Source organism: Oreochromis niloticus, linkage group LG10, assembly GCF_001858045.2.
Source record: "Oreochromis niloticus isolate F11D_XX linkage group LG10, O_niloticus_UMD_NMBU, whole genome shotgun sequence".
In the NCBI taxonomy this organism is placed as follows: Eukaryota; Metazoa; Chordata; class Actinopteri; order Cichliformes; family Cichlidae; genus Oreochromis; species Oreochromis niloticus.
The window spans coordinates 3,564,878-3,583,177 of record NC_031975.2 but is presented as its reverse complement, the minus strand read 5'-3'; the positions used below and the strand labels follow the sequence as shown (position 1 = coordinate 3,583,177).

General features: G+C 39.1%; 2 protein-coding genes across 3 annotated transcripts in view; both read left to right on the top strand.

Annotated features, from left to right (window-relative positions):
- The first annotated feature begins 6,992 nt into the window (after positions 1 to 6,992).
- On the top strand, positions 6,993 to 11,406 carry nccrp1 (P1, F-box associated domain containing). The gene is given in 6 exon segments (NM_001279692.1): positions 6,993 to 7,146; positions 8,352 to 8,432; positions 8,508 to 8,604; positions 8,770 to 8,865; positions 10,808 to 10,946; positions 11,029 to 11,406. Coding segments are annotated over 6 exon segments (702 nt in total). The 5' UTR covers positions 6,993 to 7,004; the 3' UTR covers positions 11,176 to 11,406.
- Positions 11,407 to 12,383: 977 nt separating this feature from the next.
- The window catches only part of slc8a2a (solute carrier family 8 member 2a), a 30,981-nt gene continuing 25,064 nt past the window's right edge, over positions 12,384 to 18,300 (top strand). Inside the window, exon 1 of one of the 2 annotated variants that reach the window (XM_025910978.1) lies at positions 12,384 to 12,830. The gene's annotated coding sequence lies outside the window, so the exon portion shown is untranslated. The remainder of the gene's footprint in view (positions 12,831 to 18,300) is intronic. The other variant, XM_013274184.3, reaches the window with a different exon arrangement.

The window sequence follows — 18,300 nt, the reverse complement described above, 5'->3', positions numbered from 1 at the left end:
CACAGCATAGGACTGTGTGCACAATGAGCTAACAGAACATTTTCTGTAATTTTATTTTGTGCAGTTTATGTGCAACGCGGTATTTCTTTATCATGCAGAAAAAATACATAAGTTTTCCCTGCATTTGTGGATGACATGATGAACTGGGGCCGCGAAGATCACAACCATCTAATATTGATTTTCAGCCTTTACCCTTGTGTACAGATATTTCTGTACACAATTTCAGATATTTATGTCAATAAATTTTTTTGCAGGTCTTTGTATCCTATTATAGATGTTTTCCCCAAGTCTAATTTTCTCTACTTGTCTTGGAACCAGTGGTTTGCAGATTGCTGCAGATCATCTGTATGAAGATGTATCTTCGTTGTAGAGTCTGACAATGATGCACCTATCTCTTCCTAATGACTATTTTCTTAAGTTATCAGGTTGTTGATTGTTGATTTGGTCACTTCTAAACCTTTTTGCTATCTTTATGATCTTGTTTTTTGTTGTATTCTTCACTTATATAGAGTGACAGTTTCAGCAAAATGATACAAAATGCAAACTTAACTCTTGGAATTAACTCCAGATTCTTTACCTGCTTATTATTTCATGAAATAACAAGGGAACAGGTCTCACCTGGCCATGAAGCTGCTTGTCAGTTGCTGAAGATGAAAGTCTGCACTTCAATCATATTTCAGGTAAAATGGTGTACAGAGGAAAAACTACAACAACAGTGTGACTGTCTAGAAACTTAAAGACCCAGGAGTCCAAAAAATGAGGGTAAAACAAAGACTTAAACATTGCATTTGCCAGATTTTTATACATTTGGCAAATGCAATATTAGATTAAGAGCTACTATTTTCTTTTATTAAAGCCTTTTGCAGCTCAAGTATGCTGTGCATGTATTTAAGGGAGTGTGTTAATATTTTCTGTGACAGCCCAACCTTCATGATTTCTCTGAAGACCGAAGGGAGAATGATTCTCACGTATGTTTTGAGATGTTGTTGCTACCAGTGCTGCCCCACACCACAGACATCTGAACCCTTGACTCAAAACTGATATGGTAATTATCAGATGCTGAATCTTTGATGGGAATACTGAGTGACGGAATGTTGAGGAAGAAAGTCGATGCCACCTGTGACTTAGAGAATCCATCGTAGCTATAACACCGGCATTGATCCAAGAGGGAGGGGCATCCCAGAATGCAGCTCTTTCTCACCCATCTTTGACTGGCAACTGACTGATTCACAGCTGCTTTTTCAACGTCACCATGTCTGTGAACCACAGCACAGAAAGGACAACTCCAGCTATCCAGTCCAACCATCCCAGACTCCCTAGGCTTGCATGCGTGCTTTCCTAGGTCCCCTCTCATTTTTGCACTCTAACCCGCCTCCCGTTGTATAATAGAGGAGGGTCACTGTGCCCTTGCCCTGAATTGAAACCACTTCTCATGTTTCTCAGCTGTCCCCTGCCTGTCCTTCAACAAGTCAGATGTTACCAAATTAGTGCAGGTTTCTTCTATCTCTCCACACACCAATCTGTCCCTGTTAACTAGAGCAGCTGCTTTTGTCTGTGCAGAATATTTAGGTACTTTGTAAGTAGCTGGCGTTGTTTTGTTGTTTGTTTTTTCCCTCAGGCAAACAACATATATTTTTGGCATATATATATATATATATATATTGTGTGTGTGTGTGTGTGTGTGTGTGTGTGTGTGTGTGTGTGTGTGTGTTAGTAAAACTTAGAACAGGCATTAGCATTTAATTTTCAGGAGGAAGCAGTATGAGCAGACCCTAGCTGCTTCTACACACAGCTACTGGATAATACTGGTCTACAGCAGTTATGCAACAGGGCGGTTACATCACATAAGCTGCCTTCTACAAACGGTGCTCATGGAGTTCCTCCAGCGTCACAACAAGTTGGAATCACCATCATATTACAGAAATAGTCACCTATCATGTTTGGACACATGCTAACCGAAGGGAAGTATGTTTCTAGTCCAAAATTATAGTTATTGAGAATTTCATGATGTTTTATGATTTGATCTCACCGGTTATGACTGCTTACATTTCTCTGGAATTTTGGTTTTTTGTTCTTTCATTACATCCATTAGTCTGCAGACTTGCACACACTTTTGAAACAGCGTGAACCTTTGAAAGGAATCTGTGCTGGCTGCATTGACCCATGTCAGAGCAGCACAGTGTCAAGCTGCAGGCTGCGTGTAATGCTACACTCTCAGTATTGGTGAGAGCAAATTGTGTCACTTGGTTTAGGAATGGGAAATGGATCATTTTAATTCCAGTGTCTATGCTTAAGGGCAGTTCATTCATAATAAAACCATTTCAAGAAATCATGATTGGAAAAGTAACTTCAGATGCTTTGCAACCAAATACAATGATGGAGCAAGCTGCTAAAAATAGCACCTTTATGGCAGGCTATATTTAAAGCTTCTTTCACACATTAACCTCAGCACCTGTCTGGACAGAACCAGCAGGGAGATGCAGCTCATGCCCACAGTATGACCTGTAATATATAATGCGTTTGCTCTTAATGATTTACTTTCCAGATATCTACATTTTTAAGAATGTGTTTTATACTATACTTTCCTAACTTCTCAAAAGAAAACCCAAATTGCACCTCTTTTTTTTATTATTTTGATTGAAGATTATACAAATTATCAAGTGGAAAAATGGGATTTTATGGAAGCCGGGTTTGAGGTATTGCAGGTGTTGCAGCGCTTGTTGAAATATTTCTGGTTGGCCTCTCTTCATTTAAATTCTAACCACTTGCGTCACGTGTACATAGCGTGGCATGGGTGAGGCTATAATTATACCAGGTTTGCTGGGTCCATCCTGTCAAAGAGCAGCCTGTGCACACCCAGAACCCTGATTCAATTTCATTGAGTCAGTTGTCTGTCCATCGCAGACAGGACTCGAGGTCCATTTGCTTTGGCTAAACACCCCAAACACTGACTGCAAGTAGCAGTATGAATAACTGTACCAAGCGTCCATGGAAGTAAAGTTTGTGGGTGAAGCGAGAGAGTTATTCCATTTGCTCACCACAGCATTTACAAATGAGTCTTGCAGGTTCTGCTCTAAACAAATGAGCCTGTCAGTAGGATCCCAGAACCTTCCAGTACAATTTGTGACCATGGACCTTTGCATGTTTATTGATCCCAAATGAAAGAGTGTCCTGTCCAATGTGACATGGATCCACACCTGGTCCAGGACCATCGCTGAAGAGAAAATATTTATTTATAGGTTATATGTTATGTCATCTTGAATTTTTGCTTCTCAAGTTTTCTTTCGTCTCTTCTTCCTCCACTGAAAGTCAGAAATCTTGCATAAATGTTAGTGTAAGATTATCTGCTGTATCCCATAAATTAATTAAACCAATTTAAGCTTATGTGGAGGAGGTATGTCCTTTCTACCTTTTGTTTTCACAAAAGACAGGTAAGTATAGAGAAACCATATGCTTTATTTCAAAGATGGACATAGGTTGGGTCTAGAAGATAAAATCTTAAAGCCACAGAGCCACAAAGCTTAAAGTCACAGTTTTCTGTGTCACGTAAGAGACTGTTTTTATACCTGGCTAAATCATTATGGTAACCTATGCTGAACATAACTTGGTCAGTAGCAGATTACTTGGGTATGATGAAATGTATAGGGCCCTGGTGTCTGATATTAAAATGCTAAGCTGGCTCCAGGTTTCACAAATGATACCTTCCAAACGTGGCAAAGTGGCATCCATCTTTATGCATCTTCCTCCTGTCTCATTGTATGGAATGTCGTCGCCTGTCTTTTATTTGCCAGGAGTTTCCACTCCCCCAGAGTGCCCCTCTTGTTTCTGTATGTGATCATATATAAAACTTCAAATTTCTCTTTGACCTTTGTCACTGTGTCTGTTCCTGGCCTGTCTGACCTTTCTGTGTGAACTAGCCTTAGACAGAGATTTGGCTTTTATTTTTGTTGGGATTCTTATTTTCTGTTTGTTTGTTTTTTCCTTTGTAGCCCCACCAAAAGCCCTTTTCCCTTACAATGCTACCAACATGCTAGTAACAGATGCCACAGTGCACAGCCAGAGATCCTATTGCCATGGTCACTTATTCTGCAAACCAGATTAGAGGTGAAAGGGTGAAATCACTTTCTACTGACCAACCAAGTCCCTGGAAAACAGTGTCACCATTCCGGGAAGATCTCTGAGACCTGTGCAAAAACAACTTTGCACAGGTCTCAGACACACGGACATGGTGATAGTTAAGGGGAGAATGAGAGGGGGAGCAAGGGAACACGAGAGAGAGGACGGGAGAGGGAGCGAGGGAACACGAGAAAGAGGGCGGGAGAGGGAGCGAGGGAACATGGATAAACATGACAGACAGAGGAAATGTGGAATGAACATGAATAGGAGGACAAGGGACACATGCACATAAAGACAAACACACAGAGAGGGATACAGAAGACAGAGACACAAAGGGAACTTAAATGGACGAGGAGATTACACATGACAAACAGGGGAAACGATAGGAGACAAAGACACTGAAACACACAAAGGGCGAGGGAGACTTAAACACCGGAGACTTGACAGACAAACCATACAAACAAGGACATCATAACACAAAAAGGCATGAAACTCTAAATGCTTGGTCAAAAGAGCCAGCCCATGACAGTCTGAAGTTAGTGACTCCAAAAAAAATTGACAATAATGTTGTTGTTCTATGAGCAATAATATATAAATTTGGACACTTATTTGGCCTTGGTGTCAATCGCTGGTAGACTGAGCACATATATGAATTCTATGTTTGATTTAATTCTTTATTTGCTCTTAGATAATTAAAACCATCAGGGCTGCGGCTGAAAGAGAAAACAAACAAACATCGTCTTGTGAAATTTGGAAATTTGTGCAATCTGACTGATGAACAAATGGAAAAAAAAAACGATCTTCAGGAAGTTGATGTCTTAATTCTTTAACTGGTCGTGTCTGGGTGTTTTCCACTTATTATGACATATCTTAAATGCTTAATGTGATGCAGCCATAGAAACAACAAAACCTGTCTTGTGAAATTTGAACGTAAGTGAATCCAGATAATGAAAAGATACCCTGGATATGGTGAAATCGCTTAATAATACAAGACGCAGGCCTCTGCCACATCTAAGCTGTTTTAACAACACAAGGCAGCCCTTCACTACAAAGCAAGTCACAGTACTGTTGTGGCTGATCTGTGTACACTGCTTCTCCTCACAGTTCTGTATGCTATGAGTAACTATGTGTGTCAGAGCCATATTACAGCACAGCATGTTGCCCTGCAGCTCAAGCTGCCAACCCAGCATCTGCTGCAACCTGTATGTCTGTGGCTTTCCGCCAACCACACACCCTGCCGACTCAGGGTCTTCCTTATGTCATTAGCATGTAGCCTATAAATTAACCTATAAAAGTAGCCTATAAATGACATTACATTTTATACGTTTTAGACTAAAAATATGTTGATTTCAACTGGTTCCCAACATCTATTTGTGTTGTACTTTGAAGCACTTAGAGAATACTAGAAAATGAACAAACAATGATCAGGCTGGGTAATTTTTTTAGGCACATATTTGCACTTCTTTCTTCATGAATTTAAGGTGGAAATGTCTTTACTTACATAAAGAAAGGCAAAACTGAGGTAGCAGGATAAAATATATGGAATATAAATCCTATTAGACTCTCAGACAATTTCTCACTTTCATTAATTTCATTAATGATAAATATCAGGCTTTCTTATTTAATATTAGGCATGATCTAAAAATGTGCGAGTCCCTGTTTATTTGGTAATTCCCTGCGGAGTTTTTTTTGTTGCTGACTTTGTTTTTCAGTGAGTTGCGCATGCTTAGAAAAATCTTTAGTGCAGCACAGTTGTGGATGAAATTAGGTGTCCTCACTAAATACATACAAATGTCTCCACCTTGTGGATGTTTAACACTGCAGTCAACATTAAACTCTTACTACACTTAACTGCATTAACACTTCCAACAGAAAAATGAGCGCTTAAGATGCAGACTGAGCCTTTTGATTTCTGTAACTAAACAAGCTTAACTTGGCCTTGTCAAGATAGGGTTCCTTAGCATTGCAAAATGTGTAAGAGTACAGTGATCATGCAATAGCCTAAAAGTGCAAAGTGCTCCTTGCATCAGAGTTATCAGACATTGCAGTCAATGCTTACTGACGAAATTGTGCGGGAAAGGTGTTTTTTATTGCAGAAATGTTTAAACCGTACTGCAAATAAAACAATTAAATATTTTTTCAAATGAGCTATATAGACAACTTTACGAATAGAATGTTTTTTAAATTAATAAGTGATTTATTTTGTGGTATTTTCAAAGTGCTTACTTTGACTTAAAATACATTTTTGAAAAAATAAGTAATCCCTAATAAAAGACTGGCAGACTGCTGTTAAGAGTAAGCATTTTTATATTTCCCTGAGATTTAAATACATGAATAAATAAGTACACGCTACTGAACCTAACAAAAGATTTAATGTATTTAGCAAAGAATTATTCACACAGAAAAAACTAGAGGCTACTGGAGAATACAGCGAAACGATATTATTATATTCACCTTATAGTTCCTTTTAAACACACTTTCACTAGTGAAGTTTCTGTAGCTTGTTTAGATAAAGGGTTATACGTTTAAAGAGATTCATCGAAACTTCATGTGAATAAATAATATATAATATGAGGGCTTATATTACATATTATTATATATTTATTATAAATAAATCATGTGATGATGGAAATTCTTTTAAACTGCTGTGACTTTAAGGGGCCAGGGAGGAGTAGCATGTTGGCTTGCAACACTGGGGTGTGTCACTGGCAGACTACAATAAAAAGTCTCCTTTAGTTAGTCACAGAAGGTTTATTACTGTTTACGTACACTGCCTGTATTGGTGGTTTGTGCTCGAGTTGGAGGAGGGGGCGTTCCAGATAAAACTACCGACTGGGAACTCGGAAACTCCGACTCCAGTTGTAGTACACTGTCACGCTATTTGCACCATGTCTGCTGCCGAGTGGAAGAAGAAGTGCGAGGAAGAGTGGAGCCTGCAGGGTGCACCGATGCCCGACGGCCTGGACTGGAAGTCCGTGTATGAAGCTAAGCCCTTCGGACGAAATTTACTGAAGAACCCTGCGCCATACGGTACCATATCACTGTTACACACGCTACTCTGTTGTTTTGCTGTCTAGCTCTGATCCACAGAAAGTTTGGACTACAGACAGATGTCATGTGTTGCACACATTCACTGCTGGTGTGAATTCAGATTTTATTCCCTAATGACCACAGTATTAGCGGGATTAAGTTAATGAGTAATTCATTATCTTTGGTAATTTATGGAAAAATGGAACCTGAATGCACAGACCTCCCCCTCCTTAAACGTCTTTCTGAGTACCTGTGTGCAATCTGACTAATGCAGAAGTGGAGAAGGAAAAAAACTTGATCTTCAGGAAGTTGATGTCTTCATACTTTAACTGTTGCTGTTTGGGTATTTACCATTCATTATGACATATCTTAAATGCTTAATGTGATGCATTGCAACCATAGAAACAACTACAGTATTATAAAGGTGCTGATCATTTACAGGTAAATGGAATGCTGTCCAGCTAATATACAGATTCACTGGCAGATGTTGGCCTGTCAGAAAGATCAGAATCAGCATATGTATTGTTGGTTATGTAGCGATATATTTACAAAAAAATAGATGCTTTGGGTATAGACATCGGAGACACTGTGACTTTAAGCCCACTAAGCCAGTATTCTGCTGCACACAGCAACTAGACTAGTTTGTGAAATACATTGCTAACAAGTAAATGAAAACACAAAGCCATCACAGTTGCATACAAAGTTTATGCAAAGATGCCAATAGACACAAATGCACATCCAACGGTCAGAAATGGAAGCTTGTGCTATTTCCTCAAAACTGCAGCCACATTCAGCTTCATATACAGACGGAACAAGAAGTTGCTGATGCTCCAGCAGCTGTACTGGTGATATGTGAGACATAACTTTACTGAAAACATTAAATCAATAAATGATTACAGACGTATTTAACAAACATCAGCATTGAGTTAAACCTCCTTGGCATTTAAACAGTGCAGTATGGTGTTTTTAAGAAAGGAATAAAACAGATCAACTAAAACGGCTGCTGTTTTTTGCCTTAAAGATTACATGTGAAAAAGCTTTTATGGCCCTAAGACCACTGGAAACTGAGGTGTGACTCAGAATGCTGACTTAGTGTGTTTTTACAAAGAGGCACGCCCAGTGCCTGTCAGAAAGATAACTCTTTGTCTGTGAGCTGTTTATACTGGGATTACAGTGACCAGCATTGTCTCTTATTCCCTACACAGGGTTGAGTAAAGACGTCCCACCACCTGAACCCGAACTGCCTGCCGTGCCTGACCGCGGACCTCCACGATTTCAGCCTGATGGTGAGAGACAGGAGTGACGTTAGGCAAAAATGAATCAAATGAATGTGGTTTCATGACTAATCTCTGAATGCCTAGGCGACTTCACTGGTTGGACCACGAACACGGAGGTCCTGCCCTATGATACAAGCGGCATACCTAAAGGTGTTGCGGTGTGTGCATTGCCTCGTTACAGGTAGGTGTTACTTGGGTCAGACATTACCATGATGCTGTGTATAACCGGGATAATCAGCAAACATACTTGTAGAAATGACATTTAAAGAGTGGGTTGCCATATAACCTCTAGTTGTATAATTACAGTGGTAGTAAGTATAACTCTTGTTTGTGGTGTTGTTCTCAGCTGGTTCATCATGGAGCAGGTTGTGGACCTGAAAGCAGAACGACTGTGGGACGAGCTGCTGGATGAGTTTCAGCCTGAAATTGCCATCCAAGACTGGTGGGTAAATAAACATAAATACAAACAAAAAAAATGTAAATAAATTAGTTATAGTTGTGACTGTATCATTTTGGTTTAGTTCAAAGTGAAACGATAGAACCTTTGCACCAAGTGAGTAAAGTGTAAAAGGGCCTAATAATGCTAACAGAGTTTGCAGTGTCAAACAAGCTAAACAGGAACAGTGTACCAATACCAGAGCCAATCCATATGAGCCTTTACCTCTTCTACAAAAAATGTCAGCAGTTCCTTTATGGACACAGCAGAGGGCGCTTGCAGGCTAGTCCTCAATGAATAAAAATGAATGGAACTGAACAGCTAACTAAGGAAGTACAACTGCTTCTTGACAAAAAGGTCACACATTATGTTACTTTTAGCAAAAACTGTAATAAAAGGACACTTAATGTACACGGAAAGTGACTTTACCCATAAAACACTGGCATCCTGCTATTTATTGATCTGTTAAGGAGTTGTGACATCACGCTCCTCCATTAATTGCATTCATTTCCAAATGGTTATTGGTCAACAGAGACCTGTGTGTTTGTGTGTGTGTTTCAACAATCTGCTGCTAGAAATTCCCTACTGCTGCTTGTTTCATACATGAAGTCAACACTGTAGATGCTTTTTTACTACAGTCAAAACCCATAAAAATAAAAAAGTGCAGTACATTCAAAAGAGGCATTGGAATGGGGGGTTTCCCACACAACCACCTGTAGGGTTTATAGAGCATAACGAAATATCCAGTGAGCAGCAAGTCTCTGGGTTGATGTCAAAGGTGAGAGGAGATGGACACAATGCTTCGAGCTGTTAGGAACTACAGTAAGTTGATTAACCAGTTTTTAAAACCAAGGTATGCGGAAGAGCATCTCTGAACGTACAATGTGCTACAGTTCTCTTAAGACTCTTCAGGATCATAGTCTTAGGATCAGAGTTTGGCATTAACAAAATAAAAGCATTGATTCATCCTGCCTTATATCAACAATTAAGATGGACAGTGGTGTAATGGTGCAGGGAATATTTTCTTGCCACACTTTGGAGCACTTTTTTCCCCACACTAAACATCATTTAAATTCCACAACCTACCCAAGTGTTGTCATTGACCATGTCTAACATTTTTATGTATATTGTACCCATCTTCTGACAGCTGCTTTCCTCCCTCAATCTGGTTTCTTGAACATGACAATGAGTTATCTGTACTCAAATGGCCTCCACAGTTACCAGATTTCAAATCCAGTAAAGCAATGTCATAAAACAGAGGTTTTGCATCGTATATGTACAGCCAACAAATCTGCAGCCACTGCGTAATGCTGTCATGTCAGTATGGACTAAAGCCTCTGAGGAATATTTTCCCAGAATCGTGTTGAATTACCACAAAAACTCAAGTTGGTTCTTGAGGCAAAAGGGGTTCTTATGCATTTTTATGTGTATTGTACTTTTACAGTATTAGTACTTTTATTTATTAGTATGTTATACCATATGTCACGTCATAAATATGTGTTTCACATAACACGTATCACTGAAGATATAACATTACTTTTGTGATCAGACAGTCATATTAGAAGTAATGCATAGGTTAAGTACAAATAAACTAATTTATATTTAAATGGTTAAATTTGCTTTGTATAATGGTTACATAACAAAGCATACAGAATGGTGACCATACTGTGCTCTGAGTAGCCTTTTCAGTTTTGGTGATGACAGATATACTTGCATGTTTACTACAAAGAGCGCAAAGTGTAGGCAATGATTGTTGTACAAGTTGAGAGGATAAAGAGTTGAACTCCAAGTCTGTTTAAAATGCTTTAATTGACATGTATGTAGCTTCCATTTGCATCCCAAAAAGGAAGAACAAACAGACTCTCCCAACTTCACATATATAGTGTGTAGAGATCCCAGGAAATGTCTTTGAAGTTTTTAGAAAAATCTAAGTTTGTCATTTTATCAGGTATGAGGAGAGTCAGCTGCATGACTCAATCTACCAGCTGCATGTGAAGTTACTGGGTGCGGATAAAAACACAGTGATCTCAGAGCACACAGTCAACCCCACCGAGCAGCGACAGGCTTACTCTCACAAATGGAAAGAGGTGAGACTCTCATTTCTTTGCCGCTACAGTGCACAGTGGTGTATTCCAGCATTTTAATGTACACATCTGTCTTGGCCTGCAGGTGTCACATGTGTTCTCTGGTTATGGACCCGGAGTGAGATATGTCCACTTCTTGCACCGACTGAAGAACAGCTTCCTAAATGGTTTCCATAATACACGGTTCACTGGCAGCGCAGTGATTGTACGACCAAGCAAAAGCAGCCCGTAGGCTAAATGTTACAATGCAGCCATATCTGATAATGCACTCAGTGTAATCTGTTTCACCAATGCGTAACTGCATTTACACCAGTTGTCATGAAAATACTATAATGTTGTACACAATCATCAGTATTTGACTACTGGTTGTATGGGAGACATGGGGGTGGGCCAGGAGGTGTAATTCACAGTTTGTTCTGAAGAATCTGATATGATGCAATAATAAAACATACAGTTTTCTGTTTTGAGAGTTGATCATTTCTTTTAAGCATTTACATCTTTGGGTATTTAAAATATTAGATATGTTTGTGCAGTGTGTAAAACACTAACCACGCACTCACTATTTTTAGTATATCAGGAAGTTTCATGAAAGAGCTTATATGTATGATTTATAAATATGATTTATGATCATATATGAATGTAAAACTTGTTCATTGCAGGTTCTGGTAAGAATTATTTTCCCCAAATGTTTCTTAAAATTACAATGTTTTAGTAATGTCATCCATCAGTTTTTTTTAACCACTTATCATCTTTTCGTCCTTACAGCCTGGGGCAGGTCTTTCATGATAAGGACAAACATAGTTCAAAATGTTCTAAAAATCTGTTATTCATTCATTCATTCACGATAAAGGCAGTATATTTAAGATTCATTAGTTATTTCTCAAGAGTAAATTATTAATATGTTATACCATATATCACGTCATAAATATCTGTTTCACATAACAGCTATCACTAAAGATATAACATTACCTTTGTGATCAGACGGTCATATTAGAAGTAAAGCATAGGTTAAGTACAAATAAACTAATTTATATTTAAATGGTTAAATTTGCTTTGTATAATGGTTACATAACTACAAAGCATACAGAATGGTGACCATACTGTGCTCTGAGTAGCCTTTTCAGTTTTGGTGATGACAAATATACTTGCATGTTTACTACAAAGAGCGCTGTGCATGTTTTTAAATGAAAAATATTAACAGTCCCTTTTGTAGAACAAACAAATATACATAAATAACAATTCACTAGAACGCTTTTCAGACCAGAGTAATACTTTATTCAGCCTGAAACTCCTAACAATGTCATTAGTTTACATTAGCTTACAATGTCATTAGTTCTTGCCACACAGTTCTAATAAACTGTATTTCAGCACATGAGCAGATTCTACCCACAAATATAAATATTAGAAGGACAAAAAATTGGTTTTTAAAAAATCTGGGGAGGAAGCAAGCCTTCAGGACAGCACGGTAACATCAACGTCGCAGTTGTGCATTTTGATCTGCTTAAGCTGCGTTCAGGCGCTCTCAAAAATTATTACATAAACAACGACGTTAACAAGATTTATGTGGCGGGAACAAAGTCTCTTTGAAGTTCTAGGATTCGTGATTAATATATATTATTTCCAGTTTCAGAAACCTTTGCTCCTGATCCACTTTAAAAGCGTACAGTCCAAAACACGATCTCGGGAGGAGACCCTGAAGGCAGCACGTCACGAGCCGCGTGGGCTCGCAGCATCACCACCTCTGTTAGCCACAATGTGAGTTAACGAGAAAGTTCACTTTGAGAGTTCAGCCTGCTGTCGACGCGGGGAAAGTTTAACCAGGGCGCGTGTTTCTAGACTTTCTGAAGCAATGGCAGCCTGTGGTGGAGAAGTCCCATAAAGCATAAGGTAAGAGACGAAGGGAAGGGATGGCCAGCGAACAGGTGCGGCGGACAGACAGCGGTTGTGGCGGACTGCTAGAGGCTACGCCCTCGTGATCCATGTACAGTTTTGATAGCTAACATTAAATAGGTCCGGGGTCACTACGCTGTTAAAAACCTAAGGACTTCAGTGGTTACGCTGTCAATCAGACCAGTGAATTATTTATTTATGTAATTATTTTCTATTAAAGAAAAAAAGTGAGGTTAAAAGTTGTCCGGGATTTTTTAAATTTAAAGCAATCTTGAGTCGAAAATGAATGGGTTCGGGAAGGAAATAGTAAGAGGTGTGTGGCCAGTAAAAACAGGAATATAAACATTATATAAGGCTGGAATGAAGACAAGTACCTCTAGTCCGTATTTATTAAGCCCATAATCTTTACAGTATATTTGCGTTATATAGTACAGCTAGAAAAACCATCTATATGGATCATCACTGGCAGCTGCAAGTAAATGTTTGATGAGTGTTTGAAAACGAAATCTAATCTGCTACAGCTCCACCATATGTGTGCATTATAATTCATACCAGAACCTACTTACTCTCCTTTGCTGTCCCATGAGTCCAGGATGTCTAGAGAATGTGTGTTTGTGTGTTCCCGCTGGACGTTTAGAGGGTTTTATATGTTTTATTCAGAAAGATCACCCAGCTTCGTCCCTGACATTTTCTTCTGATAAGGGCTGGACTTCAGAGCTGACATTTAACTGACAGATAAACACTGTTCATTTAGCAGATTGGCAGTGGCTTCACACAGTATCCCCATTCACTCATCTCTTGTGTCCGCCACAGCCCTGGCTGGCCATCGGTGTGTTAAGAGTTGCTGATGTGTGAGACAGGAGGCGTTGACTGCAGATACATCCCCAGTGCTGGTTCATTATATTTGCTTAGAGAGATTATATCAGTTATATCACTTTTCAGATGAGGATCCAAAAAAGCACTATGATGATTCATTTTCTCTTTGTAGTTTTTTGTTTTTTGGCATACACTTATCTTTTCTGTTGTAATATCTATAGAGCTTAAATCCACTCCAATCAACTAGGAATGCAACAAAGTTTGATTTTACACGGTGGGTGTATTTGAAACAATTGAATATTATGATGCAATGTCACATTTAAAGAGTCTTTGTAATGAGGAATTCAATATTAGGGATGATTATTTACTTGAGGCATGCTGACATATAGATATTGAATATCAGTACCATGACATATATCAGTGCTAGTGGCTAATGTCTATCTGTTGTTGCTTTGTCTTTCTGTCTGAACATTTGAAAATAGTGTGTCGATGAGCCGAGTGACCCTGTTATGAGAACAGACAACCAAAAATATCCTGATCAGCATCAACTATTGTCGAAATTTTTATTTTATATTAGCCTCACAGTAAGTAGGTTCATGGGTACATCATATAAACAAAAGTGCCGGGCCATGAAATCCCATGCTGTGAAGCTCCTACCACACAGTTTTTATGCTGATGTTAATGCCTGATGAGGTTTGGAACTGTGCTGTTGTTGCGTGAGCAGAGCGTTGACGACTACCCACCTCAGCACTCGGCGTCCCTGCTCTGTAACTTTACATGGACTGCCACTTTGTGACAGAGTTGCTATGGTAAGAATTGATTATGAACGCATAAGAAGTTAGACATTTCTTTAACAGACCTGTTGCAACTGTGGCACCCTGTTACAGTGCCATGCTCAAATTCAGTGAACTCTATAGAGCCATTCATTCACAAGTGTTTATTCAAGCAGATTGCACGATTAGGTGCTTGATTCCATACACATGTGCGATGAGAAACACCTGGATTAAAAGTGGTATTGTCTCATTCTTTTGTCTCTACAGTCAGTGTATTATATAAAGACCAGAAGTATCCTGAATTGCCATCTGAGACAATACAGCATTAGCAGAGATGGCGGTAGAAGTAATTTTTTCAAATAACTGCTCAAATACATCCCAGGAGGTTTTTCAAGATCCTTGCTGAGTTGTGAGATGTTTCTTGTGTTTCCTGTTATCATGTATGTGAGAGTAAATTCAATTCTCATTAAACAATTTTTTTAGTTACAGTCCTGTTTTCATGTTGTTTGCAGACACAAAGTTGCTGTCTTGTTTATTGTGATATCTAAGCACAGGGAAGACAATATGTGTTGGGGGTTCAGGAGGTAAATCTAAGTAGTCTACCACTAAAGCTCACTGACACTTATCCTGAAATGCAAGCTCCTACCCACAGACTCACACGTATGTGAGCGCTCAAGTAAACCAATGCGGCAGCATTAGGTGCAGCCACCCATATGTGCACCATTCGTGAGTGCCAAGGGACAATTGGCTATACTACACCTTACATTTCTCTCATATTTCACATGCGATTCCCCTGCATGTTTATCTTCAGGATTAAGGAAAGCCAGGGTCAGGGTCTTATGGATGATACTTCTTTTTGAATTAAATTGGCTTACCTTGTTTGGATATCAGTTGTTGCATAGTGCAACAATATTAATGAGTCCAGAAAACCTAAATCACATAAATCACAAGTAAACAATTTCTGTTTATTTTGAACTTGTTTGGCTTGCTGTGATGTATAGTATTTATCAGTTTCTCTGTGAGTTCGTGTGATTGATGGGAAAAGGAGAGTCGGTGCCTATCAGGGTCTGTTTTGTTTTCATTGACTCGCTGGTCTATTGTGTTTGCCGGCCTGCTGGCTGCCTCTGCACATTTTGTTGATCTGAACTAGGTTGTTGTCCTGAATTAACATGTTCACAGTGAAGGATAAAAGTCACCTTGCAAACACAAAAAATAAGTTAGTAGCATGCTGTCTTTCCATTTCCATAATCTATGTTAGTCTCCAGGCGGCTGTGTGATGTCACCCAGTTAATGAACAGTACAAGTAACGTATTCACTTATACTGGGTAATCAGTACAGATTCTCTCTTGAATGAGTTACAGCAAAGGGGGAAAAGGGAGGTAAGGTACTGACAGTCTGTATCTGAGCTATTATTTTGCACAGCCATCAGTATGTATTTGTATATTCAGTCTGCTGTTTATGTTTGTGACAGTTTCCTGAATATTGCATAACAGGTGTCTCTGTCTGGGTTCATACTGAAGTTGAGAGTGCTGTTCCTTCTAAGGTGACAGAGCCGCCAGTGGCTGAGCAGGCTGTCTCAGGTAATGGAAACCTCAGGAGCCGCTGTCTGCTGGCTGTCAGCCGCTTGTCTCCCGACCTCCTTTCTGTCCGCCCTCACCTTCGGCCCCATGCAGACTTTCTCTGTCCACCTGCCTCTTCTTTTTACAATGAGGTGGACGTGGAAGTCCCAGGAAAAGCAGCTGTCTACGTTTCTTTTATTTTTTTTTAACACAGTCACAATGAGTCTAGAGCGAGAAACAAGAGACGGAAATGGCTTAGAGATGTCGAATGAATTGTTTATCTCAGAGTCAAACTGATCAGAGAGGAAGAGAGACGTTAAACTCTGTAACCATTCTTTAGTCTGACAGTATGTAACTCAAGCTGCTCTGGATGTGTATATATCTATATATATGTATATATACATATATACATATCTATATATATGTATATATACATATTCTTGGTTTTTTGTCAGTTAGAATTGTGGCATGGTGTTTTCACAGGGATTAGAATTAATTAAGATAGTGTAGCAGATCAGTTCATTTTAATTTGTCATAATAATACTGTCTGGGTACTAAAATTCCAAACTTTATTTGCAATCATCATGTTGAAGTAATATAGGACATTCAGTAATGTCTGTGAACTGTTCTGCAGCTGAATGATAATAAATATAATGTGTAAGTGTAAAAGAACAAAAAAACTTGGATTTGGTGCACTTTTTAAATGAAGGATGAAATTTATACAAACTGATTTAAAAAACACATATTCTCATTTAAGTTAGTAATTTAGCTGCAGGATTAAAGTTCAAAATGTCTTTCAGTTTGTCAAGACCACTGAACTTCGTCTGACTGCAGAAGATAGCTTCTTCTTGCTTGGCAGGCTTTTGTGACAGCATTTGTTGGACTGAGCAACACACAGTAAAAGAGGAATCCCAAGGAGCTCAGTGCAGATCTGAGAAGATGACAGATTGACACAAACAGTGCAAGTTATTAGAAAGTGTAGCCACATTGCCACGGTCTGAAAAAGATCCAAACTGTCGTCCTCAGCAGAGATTAAATTGGCCCAAACTGTGAGGAACCAGCAAAGCCCCAGTCAGTGTCACTGTCTTGTGCAAGAACCGAGCTCCAACTCCAAAGCCAACACGTTCAACACAACTTCGTATAACAATATGCATTAACTTACAAACATTAATGCCCAAGAAATATTGTTTATGTTGTAGTTCTACTGGTGTTAAAGCCACCAGTAGAACTACATCTTTACTGACTTATCTTTCAGAAAATGCCCACAGCCCAAAATATTCTAGTGGTTCCATAAAGTTTCTGTAAATGAATGCAAACAGTCTCACAGACACCGATATATACACAAAGATCATTAGCTCATCAAGTTACCAGTTGTAAGTTTCTTGTGTCTACAAGAAACTTTACCCTACAAAATATCTGGGTCTGGCTGGCACTTAGTGTAGCCTGGCATATAACTGAATAGCAACCATGTAGTAATGATGGCAGAGTGTTACCTGCTCCACAGTGTCAAATGTCCATTATATAATGGAACTGAAGTATTAGTTTTTTTTAATGTTTAAGTATGTTGACATTTTTAAAAAAGATGTTAAAAATATATTTTTACAATATAAATATACTTTGTGGCCAGTTCAGATGCCCAATCAAGCACAGAGACCCTGTAAAACTGTAGAGCTGATTTCTTTAAATCAGTCAGCGATCTCATTCTGAAGTGCAATAAAAAGTTACCTGATGTCAGTCTGGAATTTTATGTGGCCTTCTTCTTCGGTCTGCTCTCATTAGGGGTCGGCACAGTGGATCACCTGCTTCCACCTCACCCTATCCCACCCTATGGTGAAATTTCAGTGACTAAATTTACAGGATTTAGTGAATGGGATGAAATACAATCAGTTCCAAAATGACATTGAATGAGAAATTATTTGGACATTATGCAGTCAGTTGTAATACAGTATAGGACTGTACATGAACGGGTTAGACATGCAGTTGATTCGTGGTTGAAAGTAGATCTCCACACTTGAGGAACTGAACAGCATGGCAGTGTGCCCGCCGTGTTGTAAACTAAACCTTGTGCTCAGCCGAGCTTGCACTGCTGCCGTCCAGATTGATGATAATTTTGACCCGGTGGACTTGTGGGGAACAAAGACAGTAAAGCAGTTGGCTTATCTTTCCCCTGCTGCGTGCACGTGGACTTCTCAGAAAACAGTTAATTCCTCAGGGGTACTGATTGAGCTGGTGTACTTAATTTATACATGCATAATTAGAGCAAACGTGGCAGATTTTTGTAAGACACACCTGATGGTATAGACTGAACTGAAGTTTAAG